General features: G+C 34.7%; 1 protein-coding gene across 1 annotated transcript in view; it reads right to left on the reverse strand.

The window, feature by feature from the left end:
* Positions 1–3,311: 3,311 nt before the first annotated feature.
* Positions 3,312–15,609, reverse strand: part of DYNC2H1 (dynein cytoplasmic 2 heavy chain 1) — a 301,806-nt gene continuing 289,508 nt past the window's right edge. The window contains exon 86 of the mRNA XM_019665532.1: positions 3,312–3,854. Within this exon, the coding sequence (XP_019521077.1) occupies positions 3,696–3,854 (159 nt within the window). The 3' untranslated portion in view covers positions 3,312–3,695. The remainder of the gene's footprint in view (positions 3,855–15,609) is intronic.

The raw sequence follows: 15,609 nt of genomic DNA on the forward strand, positions 1-15,609 counted from the left end.
TTCCTCAGTCTTTTCCTTTCAGAGGTATGGGCCTGGCCTATTTTCTACTTAGTCTTCCTAGTGTGATATAAAGATGAACTTTCTTACCACTTTTAAACCAGTTAATTTTTTTCACCCATTACACTTTTAACTGTGACCCCTACCTATATAATACCCCAGTGATTCTCCATCCTGGGTGCACAGAAGGACTCACTGAGTTTATTAAAAAATACAATGACTGGGAACCATCTTTGCTGATCCAAGGTGAGAACAGGGCATAGGCACAGGGCTCCTTTAAAAGCTCTGTAAGTGACTCTATTGTGCAACCAGTTTAGAGCCACTGTAAAATTCCTTCTTGAGTTCTGCATTTATGTCCAATTCCTGTTTCTAGGTCTTAGTGTTTCTCAGCTTTGGGCACCAATACCCATAGAATGCAGGGTGCCTCAAAAGTCACTTGGGATTAGATATTAACAAAAAGGTATAATCACCATGAGTAGCAAAATTAATGAAATGGACTCAGTGAGAAGTTTAACATGGGTCTCTCATCCATATCCTTTGAGCAGGAGTGGATTTGATTAAACAAGGATGTGTTTCATAGATGGTTAGGGAATCAATTGCAAAATAGACTGTTAGTGAATTTATGATTATGCAAAGTCTGTTATGTCCCTATACCTTCTAGACATAACCCCTTTTTCTAAGCCTAATTGGGCCTGAAGCAATTTGTGATTTTTGGCTTTAAAACCCTGCACCAGCAATCTTTCCCCAAAGCCTATCCACACAGAGACATCCCAGTGTATTTGCATGAAGCTCATGCCCAGCCGTGAAAAGTCTGCTTAGAGCTCACTTAGAGTTTTCATTTCTCTTTTAACAAAAATTGATGGATTCTTGCTGTCTTCCATTTTCTTAGCACCATGTAATTGTTACAGATATAGAAAATGACAAGCAACCAAATTTTGGATTTGCACATGGCTTTATCTGGCTTAAGGTTACTGTTTGGGGTCATTCTACTAACAAAAAGCAAAACTTTAAACTGTAGGGAAAAAATTATGTCATCTTAATGACCCTGTTCTGAGAAAAGAAACCAGAGGAAAGGCTTAAAAATTCTACTGTACTGAAGCAAAAAGTTTTTATTCATCAAAAAAAACATAATAAAAGACAACTCAATAGGAAATATTGAGCAAAAGATAAAAACAGCATTTCACAGATTAAAAGTCACAAATAGACAATAAACATAAGTTGCTTAACTTTGTAAATAGGAAAATGCAAATTAAAACTACCACATAATGTCATTTTATATCTACCAGATTTGCAGAAATGCTTACGTATTGATAAGGATGCAGAATGACAAGAACTCATATGCACTGCGGGTAGGACTACAAATTGGCTCAACCATATTACTAATCATAATTATAATAAAACTAGTGCTAGGCACTCTTTCAAGTGCTTTATATATGTTAAGTCACTTAATCACTTGGAAAATCATTTTGCATTATCTTATTAAGTACTTATTAAGTACTGGAGACTCAGCAATTCCCTGACTAGGTGTATTATCCTAGAGGAAGTCTTATAAATACATGTCCAGAGACTTACTGAAAATGTTTACAGCAGCATAAATTGTAGTATTAAAAAAACAGAACATGGGGCTGGCCGAGTGGCGCGTTGGTTAAGAGTTTGCTTGGGACTCCAGCTCTGAGCAGCAGGGCCCCGGTTTGGATCCCACATTAGGGCCAGTGACACTGCCCTCTACAGCTAAAATGGTGAACAACAGCTCAAACAAGAGCTGGGCTGCTGTGAGTTGCCAGCGACCGCATAGGGCAGAGGCTGCAGCTCCTGCTGCAGTGGGCTGCCATTAAGCTACTGTGTGTGGCCAGCAGCCGGCATGAGCTGCTGTGAACCGCAGTGAGCAGCTGTCCAGAAGCTGGCAACCGATCTGCCTCACCTGGGAAGAGCATAATGATAATACCAACATGGGCTAGTGAAGCAACGTCCTCCGCATCTAGACTGAAGAACAAAAGGACAGCAACTTGTCTGTTCCCCTTCCCCCAATTCCCCAATGCTGTTCCCCTCCCCCAATTCCCCAAAATATCTAAAAAAAACAAAACAAACCAGAACAATCCAAACGTTCCTCAAGAGGAGACTGGATAAGTAAATTCTGGTCAATTCATACATTCATACTGAAAAAAAGGTCACCAAATACCATTTACATAAAAATAAAAATTGTATAAAAGTGATAGGGCTAGTCCAAGATTAGAAGCAAATATTTGTCAAGTTAAGCAGAAATATGAAATATTTAGAGATTCACTCATATTAGATAAACTATGAAGAAACCCAAAGGAATTATGAAAATAAAAATTAGGGTAATCGTTGTCTTGGGTGGAGAGTGGGAAATGAGATACTGAAAATATATCAAGGAGCTTACGGGGGTGTTAGTAGTGTTTTTTCTTAAGCTCTGTTTTAGGTACAGGTGTTCATTCTATTATTCTTTATACTGTACATATACACTACATACATATGTGTTTGAAATATTTCAGTGTTCTTTATAAGTAAAAAAAAAAGTGGCCTTGATTTTATTATTCCTTTAATATAATGAAGAAGGAGACAGTGTCAGAAACCCTCGTGGTCCCTAGAACAGGCTGTACATGCAGGGGGCGCTCGGTGTTTGAAGCGAAGGAAGCTTAGGTTGATATTTCTTAGAGCCAAGTTCACAATTCAAAATATTTCCTCCCTCCATCTTCTTAAGTTTTATAGAGGTAACTTTTCAGTGAAAACATATAATGTGACAAGTATTTTGACTGGCACTGTCAATTCATTTTATCTTTTTTGCCAGAAACTCTGCTGTAGCAGATCTTTGTCACGATGAAGAATTGATCAACATGTGGTGCTGAAATATCCCTGCTCATTCTTTTTAGCATACTCAGTTCCAAGATGATGCGTGCTGGGGAATTCAGCTTTGCTGACTTGGTTCTTTCCTTGAGGGGAAGGAGAGCTGAAAGAGTGAGTTTTCTCCCTTGCCACTTTGCCAATTTATTGGTGAGCAAGTTTCTTAGCCAGTGCCTCATTATTCTCATTAGTAAAATGAACATTGTAATGAATATAATAACCATGCACTCATCCATGCTTCCACCTACCTACCTATCAATCAATCATTTGGAGCAGTGCCCCGCATCGTGTAGTCAGTGCTATCTAAGACTTAGTTATTATTGTTATTATATGTTGGTCATATACAATCCATTGGTTTTGGACAAAATCCTACAAATGATTATACTGTGGTTCAAGCTATTTGATTAAACTGCAGTCGTCTTGTGAAAACAAAATGCACCTTTAACACTTGAAAAATGATTATCTTATATTTTATTAAATAATTATGCAAAACAGACAAAATATTTTTAACTGATTCCTTAAATACACTATTTTGAGCATCTTACCTAAAACATTAAATTTCTGAGCCAGTGGAAGAGTGAACAACCTCCCAGGAAATTTAATGTTATAAAGGGAATACGCCATTTTTAACATTAAATTCATTAAGTTACTACTTTAAAAGGTATATTGTGCTATCACTGCATTGAAATAAAAACCCAATGAAATCAATAACATGGAGTAACTGTATGCTAATATTCTGAACTAACATTTCAAATGTAGACTCGCTACATAGTTTATTTAAAGCTCAACTAATAAATGTTTCTTTTTGCTAAGACAGTTTTTATTGCCATTAGATCCTACTGATTTTTTAGAAATAGAGCTGCTCCACACTGAATCCACTGGTCTTGGCTGCCTCCACATGGAACATCGATATTGGTTACCACACGATCCCGTTCAGCGCTTGTGTACACAGGCAAAGATATGCACTCATCAGGGGAATATGGACCATATGAACCCTGTTTAAAAAGAATATTGTTTTAAAATACAGCAACATACTGTTTTGAAGCTGATCATTTGACAACCAAAAACACAAACACAAAACCCTCTAAATAAATGTTATTTAACATTTTATTATGAAATGTTTTAAAATAAAGACTACCATAATAACTCCCCATCATCCAGCTGAAATAATAAACCCATGGCCAAATGTTTCATTAATAATCTTCCCGTAGATGCAAGTATTATAGTGGTTTTTTTTGTTTTTTGTTTTTTTAAGCTGAGCCATCCTGCTACCTGTTGGCTGCTCAGCGGCTGCTCAGCTCGGGCTGGACTCGAACCGCTGTTGTTCAGAGCTCAAACTCTTGAGCGAGCTCTTAACCAACTGACCCACTCGGCCGGCCCTAAATATTATAGTGTTTTGAACCAAATCTACACTTAGAAATTTTAATCTATCAGCACATGTCTAGAAATAAAGCATAAAAATGGAATCACAATAACTATTACAACATTTGAAAATATTAACAATATTTATTCCATATTTTAAAATGTTTTTACCACCCAAAGTCAATGCAATATATAAATGATGTAGTATAGAATTGCATACTTGAAATGTATGTAAGTTTAGTAACCAATGACACCCCAATAAATTTAATAAAAATATTTTTTATTAGAACCATAATTCAAATAAAGCCCATACTAGCATTTTGTTGCTATGTCTCTTATGTCTTATAAATTTATAGGTTTTTCCTTTATCCCTTGCAAATTGCTGAAGAAACTATACCAAAGAGTTTCCCACACTGACTTTTGTTGGCTACATTACCATGGTATCATGTTCATCTATTCCCTACATTTTTGTACACTGGATTTGGAGATAAGCTCAGATTCAGATTCAATTTCTGGCAAAACACTGCATAGGTGGTGCTGTATCCTTCCATCAGGAGGCATACTTGTGTGGTTGTCTCTCTTTTTAGGTATTAGGAGCCACTGGTGATCATTATTACATTCAAGATAATCAAATGATAATTTAACTCTATAATTCCTTCTTATTTCCAGGAAGGAGTATATCTATAAAGAAACTTCTACTCATCAATTTTTTGATTACCATAAAAGACAGTTCATATAGGAAAGTCTGAATAAATGCTATCCTATTTCCCTTTGTGTTTCCAAAATAATGAATTTGTTCCCTAGTATATGGTAAAAGTGATCAATGATCCCCAATGCCTCCTTATTAAAAGTACCACTATGAATTGGTGGATTTAAACATATTTGATGAGCTTCAATCCAAAGTAGTTATTATCTTATTGATATTTAAATTGTCAATCTTTGTTCAGTAGGAATTCTTAAGTTGGCTCCTGAGTTGTTTCTTTACTATTATTGTTATTATTATTATTACTATTATTTGATGTGTTCCTTGTTATCATCAATAACGTCCTGGCTTTCTAGTATGTCCGTATATTTCATCCTGTGGATTTCCTTTCCTTTCCTTATTTTTTAGAGTTGGAGTGAAAGTTGAAAGTTAGACTCTAAAATTTTACAAGTGACGAATCAAAAAGTCATAGATAATTTACCATGGTAACCCAGTTAGGAAGTTGCAAAGTTGGCATAGATAATACAGTTGAAAAAGGTTTTGGCATATGAATACTAGCACCTACATACTGTTATTCTGGTACTTATTAAAGTAGAAGACAATAGCATTTATGAAAATAAATCACTATGGGGCTCTAAAGTACTTGTCTAGGATCTTCTGACCCTAAGTAGATTACTCTCTGAGCACCAGTTTCCCTATTACAAAAAGAGATAAACACTTATTCACCTAACAAGATAATGAAGAATCAGTGCTATATTAAAGAGCTCAAATATAAAGTATTATTTATCCAATATCTCTAATTTTTTTAGACTGAACACGCCTGCCTTTTTCTTACTCCCTACTAATTCTCAAATTACGTAGAAAAAAAAATCCCAACTTTTTAGCATTCACTATATGTCACACAGATGGTGCTAGGATAGAGAGAAATGAAAATAGAATGTTTTAAATTTTTCCATGAAGAAAAAATATTTTTTTAAGTTTAAGTGGGCATTACATGAAATTTCTACTATATTTTCCAATGCTTTTCTACCTCTCTCCTTCTCTCTCCTACTCTCTCTCTCTCTCTCTCTCTCTCTCACACACACACACACACACACACACACACACACACACACACACACACACATGCTCGCTCACTCAAATACTGTTCTGACTCTTCTGGTCCTTGATATAACCAGTTAAGTCCTTTTGAAAACATTCATTCCTAACATTCCTAAATCTTATCCTGATTTACATATAATAAAATTGATTCTTTATGAAAAATCATTGCCCAAGTAGACAAAAACACCATCTGCCCTGAATCTTTCTAATTTTTCTGTTTGTACTGATGATTCTGTAAGTTATTCAGCCATTCATTCAACAGTATTTTATGTGCTAATGTGTCTAGAATTATAAAGACTAATATAATTGTATCAGTGTATATTCAAATAGAGAAAATAATTTTTGAAGTTTAAATTTTAGTGTAGGAAACAATATACATATCAAATATATAGTATGTAGTTTTTGGAAAAATGATTACTTTAGGAAACAACATAGTACCCTGGGGTATGTTAATCTAATAAGGATTAACAGGGAAAATGAACCCTGGTTGGGCCTCAGAAAAAATACAAGCTATGGAGTAAAGAGAATTTCCAACCGTTTTATTAGTCACTGCCCAATCTCTTTCCTCTTCTCCAATTCTGCTTAAATGGCAAAGCTTTAAGAGTCAGAAAATCCTGTAATTTTCATAACTCCTTTCATAACTTCCTAAAGTTAATAACATCGTACAGGCTTTCTTTTGGTGTTGCCTTTAAATTCTTTAGCAAACGGCAGACAAACATTACATACTTGTTGGACTGAAAACTCTGAATATATGAATGCTTATTTATAATCCCAGGAAAGTTCTTAAATTATCTTTCTCTACCACCTGATATTTACTTTGATTCTGATAACTTCTACGGTCAAAAATGAAAATAGAAACATCGGATTGAAATGTTTTACAATGCTATTCCTTTCTATTCAGGAGATTTTTCTCTATTCTCTTTATTTTAATGCCAAGCAATTTTTTCTTTAAATTAGGAACTTAACAGTAATGCAAAGTTGATTCTTTGCATATTCATTATCAATTTATTACTTCTGTATATATTTTCAAACCCTTCCAAATCTGCTTTTGGTTGTAGGCTTTTTGTTTGTTTTAAAGTGAGGGTACAAATATTTCTATCAAAACCTACAGTTTTTTTTTGGTTTTGTTTTGTTTTGTTTTTTTTAGCTGAGCCATCCTGCCACCTGTTGGCAGCTCAGCAGCAGCTCAGTTCAGACCGGGCATCCAACCACTGTTGCTCAGAGCTCAAATTCCTGAGCAAGCTCTTAACCAACTGAGCCACTCGTCCGGCCCTTAAAACCTACAGTGTTTTAAAAGCAAAACACCACACACAGTTGCTTCTTAAAATTTTGCTTGTCATTTCTCAAAATCTCTTAAATGGTAATTGCCATAACCTTCTGTAAAAAAAAAATTAAAAAAAAAGTTGAATAGACTTACTCTTAGGTCACCAATAAATAAATGATCAAAGTAGCAAGCTAAGTACTTTGGCATTTTCACTGTTAGCACTGTACAAGGTAGAAGTTCCATGAATGTGGTTTAACCGAACTAAATTCTTATAACACAATTCCTTCTTTAATATGTTTCTCTTAACAGACAAAGTAAAAGGCCCTGCTGGGATGAAATATTTGGATGAAATTAAAATCTTATTAATAACTATTGACAAATATATTAAGTGCTCAACTAATGCAAAATACACGATATACTAGGAAGACTTCAAATCATTCATATTATATGACATGTAAAGAAGTTAGCTTTATGTAAATAAAATTTAATAAAAATCTATATATTGTGATGAATCTAAAATGGTTCGTGTGTTAATATATGCTATTTTATTAAAATAGAAAGTGGTCCACTTAGCTCAGTCAATAATGAGGCTAAACTTTGAAATGTCATACTCATGCCCATGCCCATGGGAAGGTAACTTAAAAGTACATAACTTAAAAGTACACATGTACTACAAATAGCAGGAAATAGGCTAATATTTGAAAGAAGACAATGCATTTTACAAAGGCAAATGGTGCTTTAGGTACCACTTAAGCAACAAACCAAAGAAAATAACAAAATGAAAACCAAACAATAAACAAACCCCCCAAAGAAAACAAAATTACCTAGGTTAATTATGTTAACTATTTGACCTATTTCAACTCAATTTCACTATTATAAAACATATATGAAGTAAACCAAGATATATTTCTCATCAGTTTATGTGTAAAATCCAACTAACTTATTCTAACATATGCTTTATGAATGTTTATGAATCAAGTCAAGAAACAGCTCTTTTTTAGAAAAGATGTTAGGAAATAAGACATTTAATCTACATTAAAGTGGTATAATTAATGCAACTCTGGAAAAAATAAATAATCTCAAAACAGGAAACAAGACAACTTACCAACAATGAATATTTTGAGAATTTGCTCTGTCAAGTATGTCTAGCTACTCCTTAAAATGTATTTTGGTAGAGAAATAATACTTCCCTTATATTTTTCAATAATACAATGCTAACAACATTGCTTTCATAATAAGTCCTTAAGCAAAAAAAATACTGTCATATAGAAAATATATTAATTAAATATTTATTATTTTTTAAACCAGGGTGCATACAAGGCAGAGCTTTCAGCATGTAACTTCTGATATACATGGTGATAATATTTTAATATATATAAAAGTAATATAAAGGCTATTTTTGTGAGTGACTTATGGAATCATTTTATAGTCATATTTTCCCTGGACATGAAATTGTTTCTGAGGTTGAACTGTTAATCGCAGGGCCTGTTGGGAGGTCTGGGCCTATGGGGTTCAGGCTAACTCAGGGCTCCTATATTACTGTGGGGCTGATGAACCCTAAACAGCATATTTACTGAAAACGTAGAAGGAAGGCAAACATGTCCTGTGTAACGTCAGAACTGGGCATCATGTCAGACTGTGCTAGCACATAAAGCAGTGCTTCCCAAACGGTATTATGTGGAACAGTAATGAAGGGTGGGGTGTAGGTGCATGAAAAAGTTGTGTGTTAGGTAATCTGTGGGATTTCTCAGAGTTTTTAACATTCTCGAATATAAACATCATGAATTTCCAAGGGCAGGGATTACTGTGTTTATTCAATTTGTTTACTGAACAATTTTCCACAGAGAACCGTTATGAAACAATGTTGTATAGAGCACTTTTTGGGAAATGCTTTGGAGAAAATGAATGCATTTTGGGGTAAAATCCTCTAGGGACATCTTAATTTGGGCTTATATTAATTTTACCACCAGAGATAAGCTGAAACTGGAACAACTTTAAGAATGTGCATCATGAATGAATACATGTATAAATTAATGGCATGAGTATAGGTTATATTATCTTAGTGCACGTAGATAATGGTAAACAGACACACTAGGAAAATATTTTCACCAGCATTTTACTTTTCACTGTCCTTGAGAATTTCTAATTCTAATCTTGTTAAGTGGCAAAGTACCTGCATTTATAATGGAAACACTGGCAGAGCTCCCCTCTCCCCCAGTGAAAGTCTTGGAATTTGTTTTACTATGTGGTCATACTTAACAGAGAATATGAATAACAATGTCAAAGAAGTCCTTCAGTCTTCTGCAACCTAAAATGTTATTTAAAAAATGGAGGTGCTGTCTACCTCATAGCAATATTGTACAAATGCCTGGGTTGTTGAGCATGTTTTGGCTAAAATGAAGCTATTCAGGACTATTAGGTTTCAGATAATATTGTGGAAATAATTTGTGAAAAAACTCTTCTGGCCTAAAAGGGATTAGTCACCAAAATTCTGAACTGCATTATTTCATCCAAGCTTATCACAGTATTCTGTACTTTCTGCAATAAAGCAGCCATACATAAATTGATATTGATGCTTCCTTCTATTTTATGCTGGTTCCTTCCCTCTTAGTAAAAATACATTAAAATGTTAATGTCTCCCCCCCCCCCCACCAACTACTTTTCTGTAAAACTTACTAAAAAAAATTTATGGCTGACATAAAAAAAAATTAAGCAGAAGTTGGAAGGTTTAATAGTTTAAACAGAGTTGGCAAACTTTTTTGTGAAGTGTCCAGAGAATAAATATTTTAAGATTTGTGGGCCATATGGTCTCTGGCACAACCACTCAACTCTGCTGTTATGGCTGAAAGCAGTCATAGACACTATCTACATAAATGGGAATGACTTTTCCAAACAAAACTTTATTTATGGACACTGAAACCTGAATTTCATATAATTTTCATATGTCATGAAATATTATTCTTCTGAGTTTTTCAACTATTTAAAAATGTAAAAACTGTTCACAGGTCATATGGCTATCTATGGGTGGCACACTGGATTAGGCCCATGGGCTGGAATTTTCCAAACTCTGGTTTATACTTTTAGGTTGGCTCAGTACTAAGCCTAAGATTTAAGAGCCATAACCTGTATTTGAATGTCAGTTGCCTACTATTAATATGTTATCTTGATCAAGTTATGTAATCTTTTAAGCTTCAGTTTTCTTAGTTTAAAATGGAGATTACAATTTCTATTTCAAAAATTTTTGAAAGGCCTAAATATCCTGTATTTTAAATACTTTGCACAGTGGTTGGCAATAATCAATACAAATAAATCCTAATTATTATTGCTCAAATGCTAGAGCTACCATTGTGAGACCCATAACAAATCACTTATCTGAATCTCAGTTTCTTCATCAGTAAAGCACCGAGTAAACCTGCTCTACTAAACTCATAGGATCATTATGAAACGCAAGTGTAGTTGTATTTCAGCCTGGGCTAATCAAGCATCCTCTCACTACTAGGCTGATTTTCCCAAACTACAGATCTGATCTTACCACACTCCAGTTCTAAATTCTTTATAGCTTCCTATATAGCTTTCCAAGATTGTCTAAATTCCTTGGCATGGCTGTGTGGCTTGTCATACCTGGTCTTGACCTTCCTTTCTACTCAGATCCCCTACCACTCTCCGGTACGAACCATGCATTTCCAGATGAACCATACTTGCAGTTCTCAGAATAACCTAAGTTTTTCTTCATATCTCTATGCGTTTAAATGTGTTACCCCTTCTGTCTAGAATGACTTGCCCCTACCTACTTTGAATTTGCCCTGGAACTCTTCTTACTCATACTGGGCCGACAGTTCCAGGAGAAGCTACCTCTTCTCTCTGGGAGGTCATCTGACTTTTCCTCATCTTTTCACACATGAGAGTTCAGGCCTCCCTGACCTGCCAAAGCACTTTACGCAAACATCTATATTTGTACATATAATGCTGAACTATAATAGTTTCTTTACCTGTTTGCTCCCTGACATAACAGAAGACTCTTTGATGTGTCAAAAATAAATAAATAAATAAATGTAGCCACTTTAAAATGGAGCTGGAGCTGCCATGCCACAGGAATTGCATTGCACATTTTATGCCTCAAACCTTTAGGATGCTAAAACAGGGAAAAATAACCTTTGGACTGGGCCCAAGGCAACACTGTGTGTCCCACAGAACTGTTTGCAAAGATAACAAGAAAGCAGTTATCATTACATGACTGATGGCTACTGGAATGAAAATTTTAAAACATTGTTTACAATTAACATCACTATGTTGGTACTGGCATAAACAGAAGTGCCTTCTTTCTATTGATGTACCGTATTGTGCTGTGTATAATGCACTCCTGTGTATAATGCGCTCCTGCGTATAATGTGCACCCAAATTTTTGGCCCAAAATTTCAGGGGAAAATATCTTTCGTTTTAATTTTTTAATTCAAATTCTTATTTGTTTACATTTAGGTACTTGTTTTTGTATGTTAAAGAAATTTTAGCAAATATTTTTAACATATTATGGTATAAGAAATTTTAGGTAACAAATAATTACAAAACACAACAACAAATACAAGCTACAAGAAATTGTATGTACCGGTAACAAATTTATGATATTTTCACATTATAGAAGGCAAAAACTCTTAGTTGTTTCAAGTTCGTCGTAAGTTCAACAAAACCGATTATTGTATTCCAGGGTATTATTGGGTTGTCGGAAAAGTCGTGATGCATTTTTGCAATGAAAAACAGAAAAATACATCATGACTTTTCCGACAACCCAATATTTTGAATACGAATATTGTTACTGATTTCTAGACATAACTCATAAACATAAATAAAAATTCAAATATGAAGAGACATTTCTCTAAAGAGGACATACAGATGACTAACAGGTACATGAAAAAATGTTCAACTCGCTAATCATTAGAGAAATGCAAATAAAAACCACAATGAGATACCACTTCACTCCGGTCAGAATGGCTATCATCAATAAATCAACCAACAAGTGCTGGCGAGGTTGTGGAGAAAAGGGAACCCTGGTGCACTTTTGGTGGGACTGCAGATTCGTGCAGCCATTATGGAAATCAGTATGGAAGTATCTGAAAAAACTGAAAATGGAACTACCTTATGACTCAGCAATTCCACTCAAGTATTTATCCAGAAAATCCCAAGACACTATTTCAAAAAAATAGATGCACCCGTATGTTTATTGCAGCGCTATTCACAATAGCCAAGACTTGGAAACAACTGAAATGCCCATTGGTAGATGACTGGATTAAGCAACTGTGGAACATTTATACAATGGAGTATTACTCAGCTATAAAGAAGAAGAAAATCTTACCATACGATATGGATGGACCTAGAGAACATTATGCTAAGTGAAATAAGTCAGTCAGAGAAAGACAAATACCATATGATCTCACTTATACGTGGAATCTAAAAAACTGAATAAATGAGAAATATAAGCTGAAATAGTCTCAGAGACACAGAGGAAAAACTGATGGTTGCTAGATGGGAGGGGGTTGGGGATGAGGGAGAAGGGGAAGGGGTTAGACAGAATAAATTGGTAACTACAATACTGCCACAGGGATATGAAAGACAGTTCGAGGAATATAATTAATGATGTTGTAAATATTTTGTAGGGTGTCAGATGGTCACATGTCTTGTTAGAGGGACCATTTCATGGATGGCGTAGAGGCTTGACCACTGCACTGTACACCTGAAGCTGACATTGAATAATATTGTATATCAACTATACTTTTATATATATATATATATATATATATATATATATATATATATGTATGTGTGTGTGTGTGTGTGTATACACACACACACACACATATATTCATGTGATGTGGAGTATAGTCTGGGGAGTGGAGTGGAGTCAACGGAATTGTAACAGATATGTATAATGTGGTGGGGGGAGTGGGGCAGTGGATTGGGGAAGGGGGGTTGTCACTTTGTGAGGGGTAAAAAGTATAACTATTGCACTGTTTTGTACACCTGAAACTAATAAAAAATGGAAAAAAAAGAATTCAAAACATATATATATATATATATGTTTTATTATGGGAATTAGTATAACCCATACGTACAATGCATCTCCTTATTTTTCCCCTCACAAATTTGCGCAAAAAAGTGCACATTATACACGGCAAAATACAGTCATTGTTCCCCTTCCTCCTCTCATAAATACCCCTTGCCTTTGTCTCCTAAATTGGAACAATGTGGGCTTCTGTCTGCAGTGCATCCCAAATAGCTATCGTTACTGATCTCAAATAAACACTGGTTGCCTCTGACTTTGAAAGACTTTTTTATTTTTAGGTTACCAGATGGAAGACATTTGTTTATCTTTGTAACCCCAGTGTTCAGCAGAATATATGGTATATAGAAACTTAGCAAGTATTTAATGATGTTGAAAGCCCTTAGTAAACTATGAAGCACTATATAAAATAATCATACTATTATAAAAAAAAACATTTTAAAATATTGGCATCAGGATAAATTAGACTTAACCATGTGTGAGGCACCGTGCTGGGTACTTCACACACACAGGAACTTATTTATTCTTCAACATGGTCCTACAGAAACATCATTATCTTTGCCTTCAAATGAGGAAACTGGCTCAGTGATGTAAGGTTACTTGCTCCAAGTCACCCAGCTCATTAAGTTTGGGAGCTGGGAATGGAATTTAGTCTGCTGGGCTCCGAAATTTTGTGTTCTGCAACACTACGCCTCATATTCTCTCCTTAGTTAAGGTAGGAGAGACAGTCTGAAAGTAGTAAGATTATTTGGAAAGAAGAGGCTCACCGTAAAACAGGAAAAAAGGGAGTGTGGAAGCACCATAAATCCTTCCATTACATGTCATGAAAAAATACAAAAGCCTAGGGGGAAATCCCTTTTATAAAAACAATAAAAAATTCAGATTATCTTCTAGCCATCTCTTTTATAGGCTAAATACTCCACCAATTCATTTTACCTCTTTTTACATGATCTACCGTATATTTCAAATTAAATTATTTTTAGCTTTCTATTCCTAACTTTTTAAAGTGTGGTAATAAAATTGGATAGAAATGATACACGAAGTAAAATACTGTGAAGGGATAAATATCTTGTAATGTCATGTTGCTTTTCATACAACCCACTAACAGACTGGCTTTGTTCCCTAATGTTATATTCCTGATTTGCATGCAGTTTGTGGTCAGTTATGTGGGTATTGCTCTAGGTCATTTTCTTCTGCATTTATGCCTACTCAGTTATTCTTCATGTTCTATTTTTACTGCTGGACTTTCTCCTTAAGTGAACCACTTTACATATATCCTACTATTTTTCTCTATTATGGTCATTATATAGCTCTTAATTTTGTTTGCCAGAAAATTAAACTTCATGTAATTTAGATTCATTTACAACCCTTGGCAAATTCCAGCCTTAACTTTTGTATTTCACTTTCAATTTGGCTCACATACCTAATGTTTACCATCCATAATTTACCAACTTTTTGATAAAAATTTCTTAAAGGAATTAATAGCCAGAGTGAAATCAAATATAGATTATTTACACTTCTCCCTTCTCTATCTAGTATATCTTTCTAATACTAGAGAAAATGAAGCTGATAGAGGGGAAAATGGGGGATTTCATGGAACTGTATGCTCTTTTAAGTTAGGGGATGCCCTTTTAGCTCTCTGAGTAATGACTTCTAATTATTGCTAATTTTATTAGTTGTGTATTTAAAAATATTCTGATGCTCTTGATTTTTATTTTATAGAGAACTACAATAACTGGAAAATTCAAGGTACTATTTCCCATTGAGAAAACTCATTTTCTTTTAGTAAAAGCAATATATGAAAGTTTTGTTGGTCATTAAATCTAGGATCAAAACTTTAAAGTTCATTCACATATTCATACTTATATTTTAAGATTATATTAAGTAAAAGTTATGTGCTTCACCTACATCTATGTTCTAGTTTAAAGGCAAATATCCCTCAAGTTCCATTGTTGAAAGTTCTTTCATAATTGAATGTTTCAAAAGGGGAAAAATTAACCAAATAATTCTTTGTCAAGACTGTTTTCATTCACCTGCCTATCAGCAGCCTAGTGACATGGTATGATATAAAGCCAGATGCGTATTAACATCTGGATACTGTCAATTTCTGCATGTCTGACTATGGGGAAGTCATCTAACTTATGAGCACACATTTCCTCATTTGAAAATGGGAACAGTGAGGGCCAGCCGAGTGGCTCAGTTGGTTAAGAGCTTGCTCAAGAGTGTGAGCTCTGAGCAACAGCGGTTTGATGCCCACCCGAGATGAGC

Source organism: Hipposideros armiger, unplaced genomic scaffold, assembly GCF_001890085.2.
Source record: "Hipposideros armiger isolate ML-2016 unplaced genomic scaffold, ASM189008v1 scaffold_446, whole genome shotgun sequence".
Taxonomy (NCBI): domain Eukaryota; kingdom Metazoa; phylum Chordata; class Mammalia; order Chiroptera; family Hipposideridae; genus Hipposideros; species Hipposideros armiger.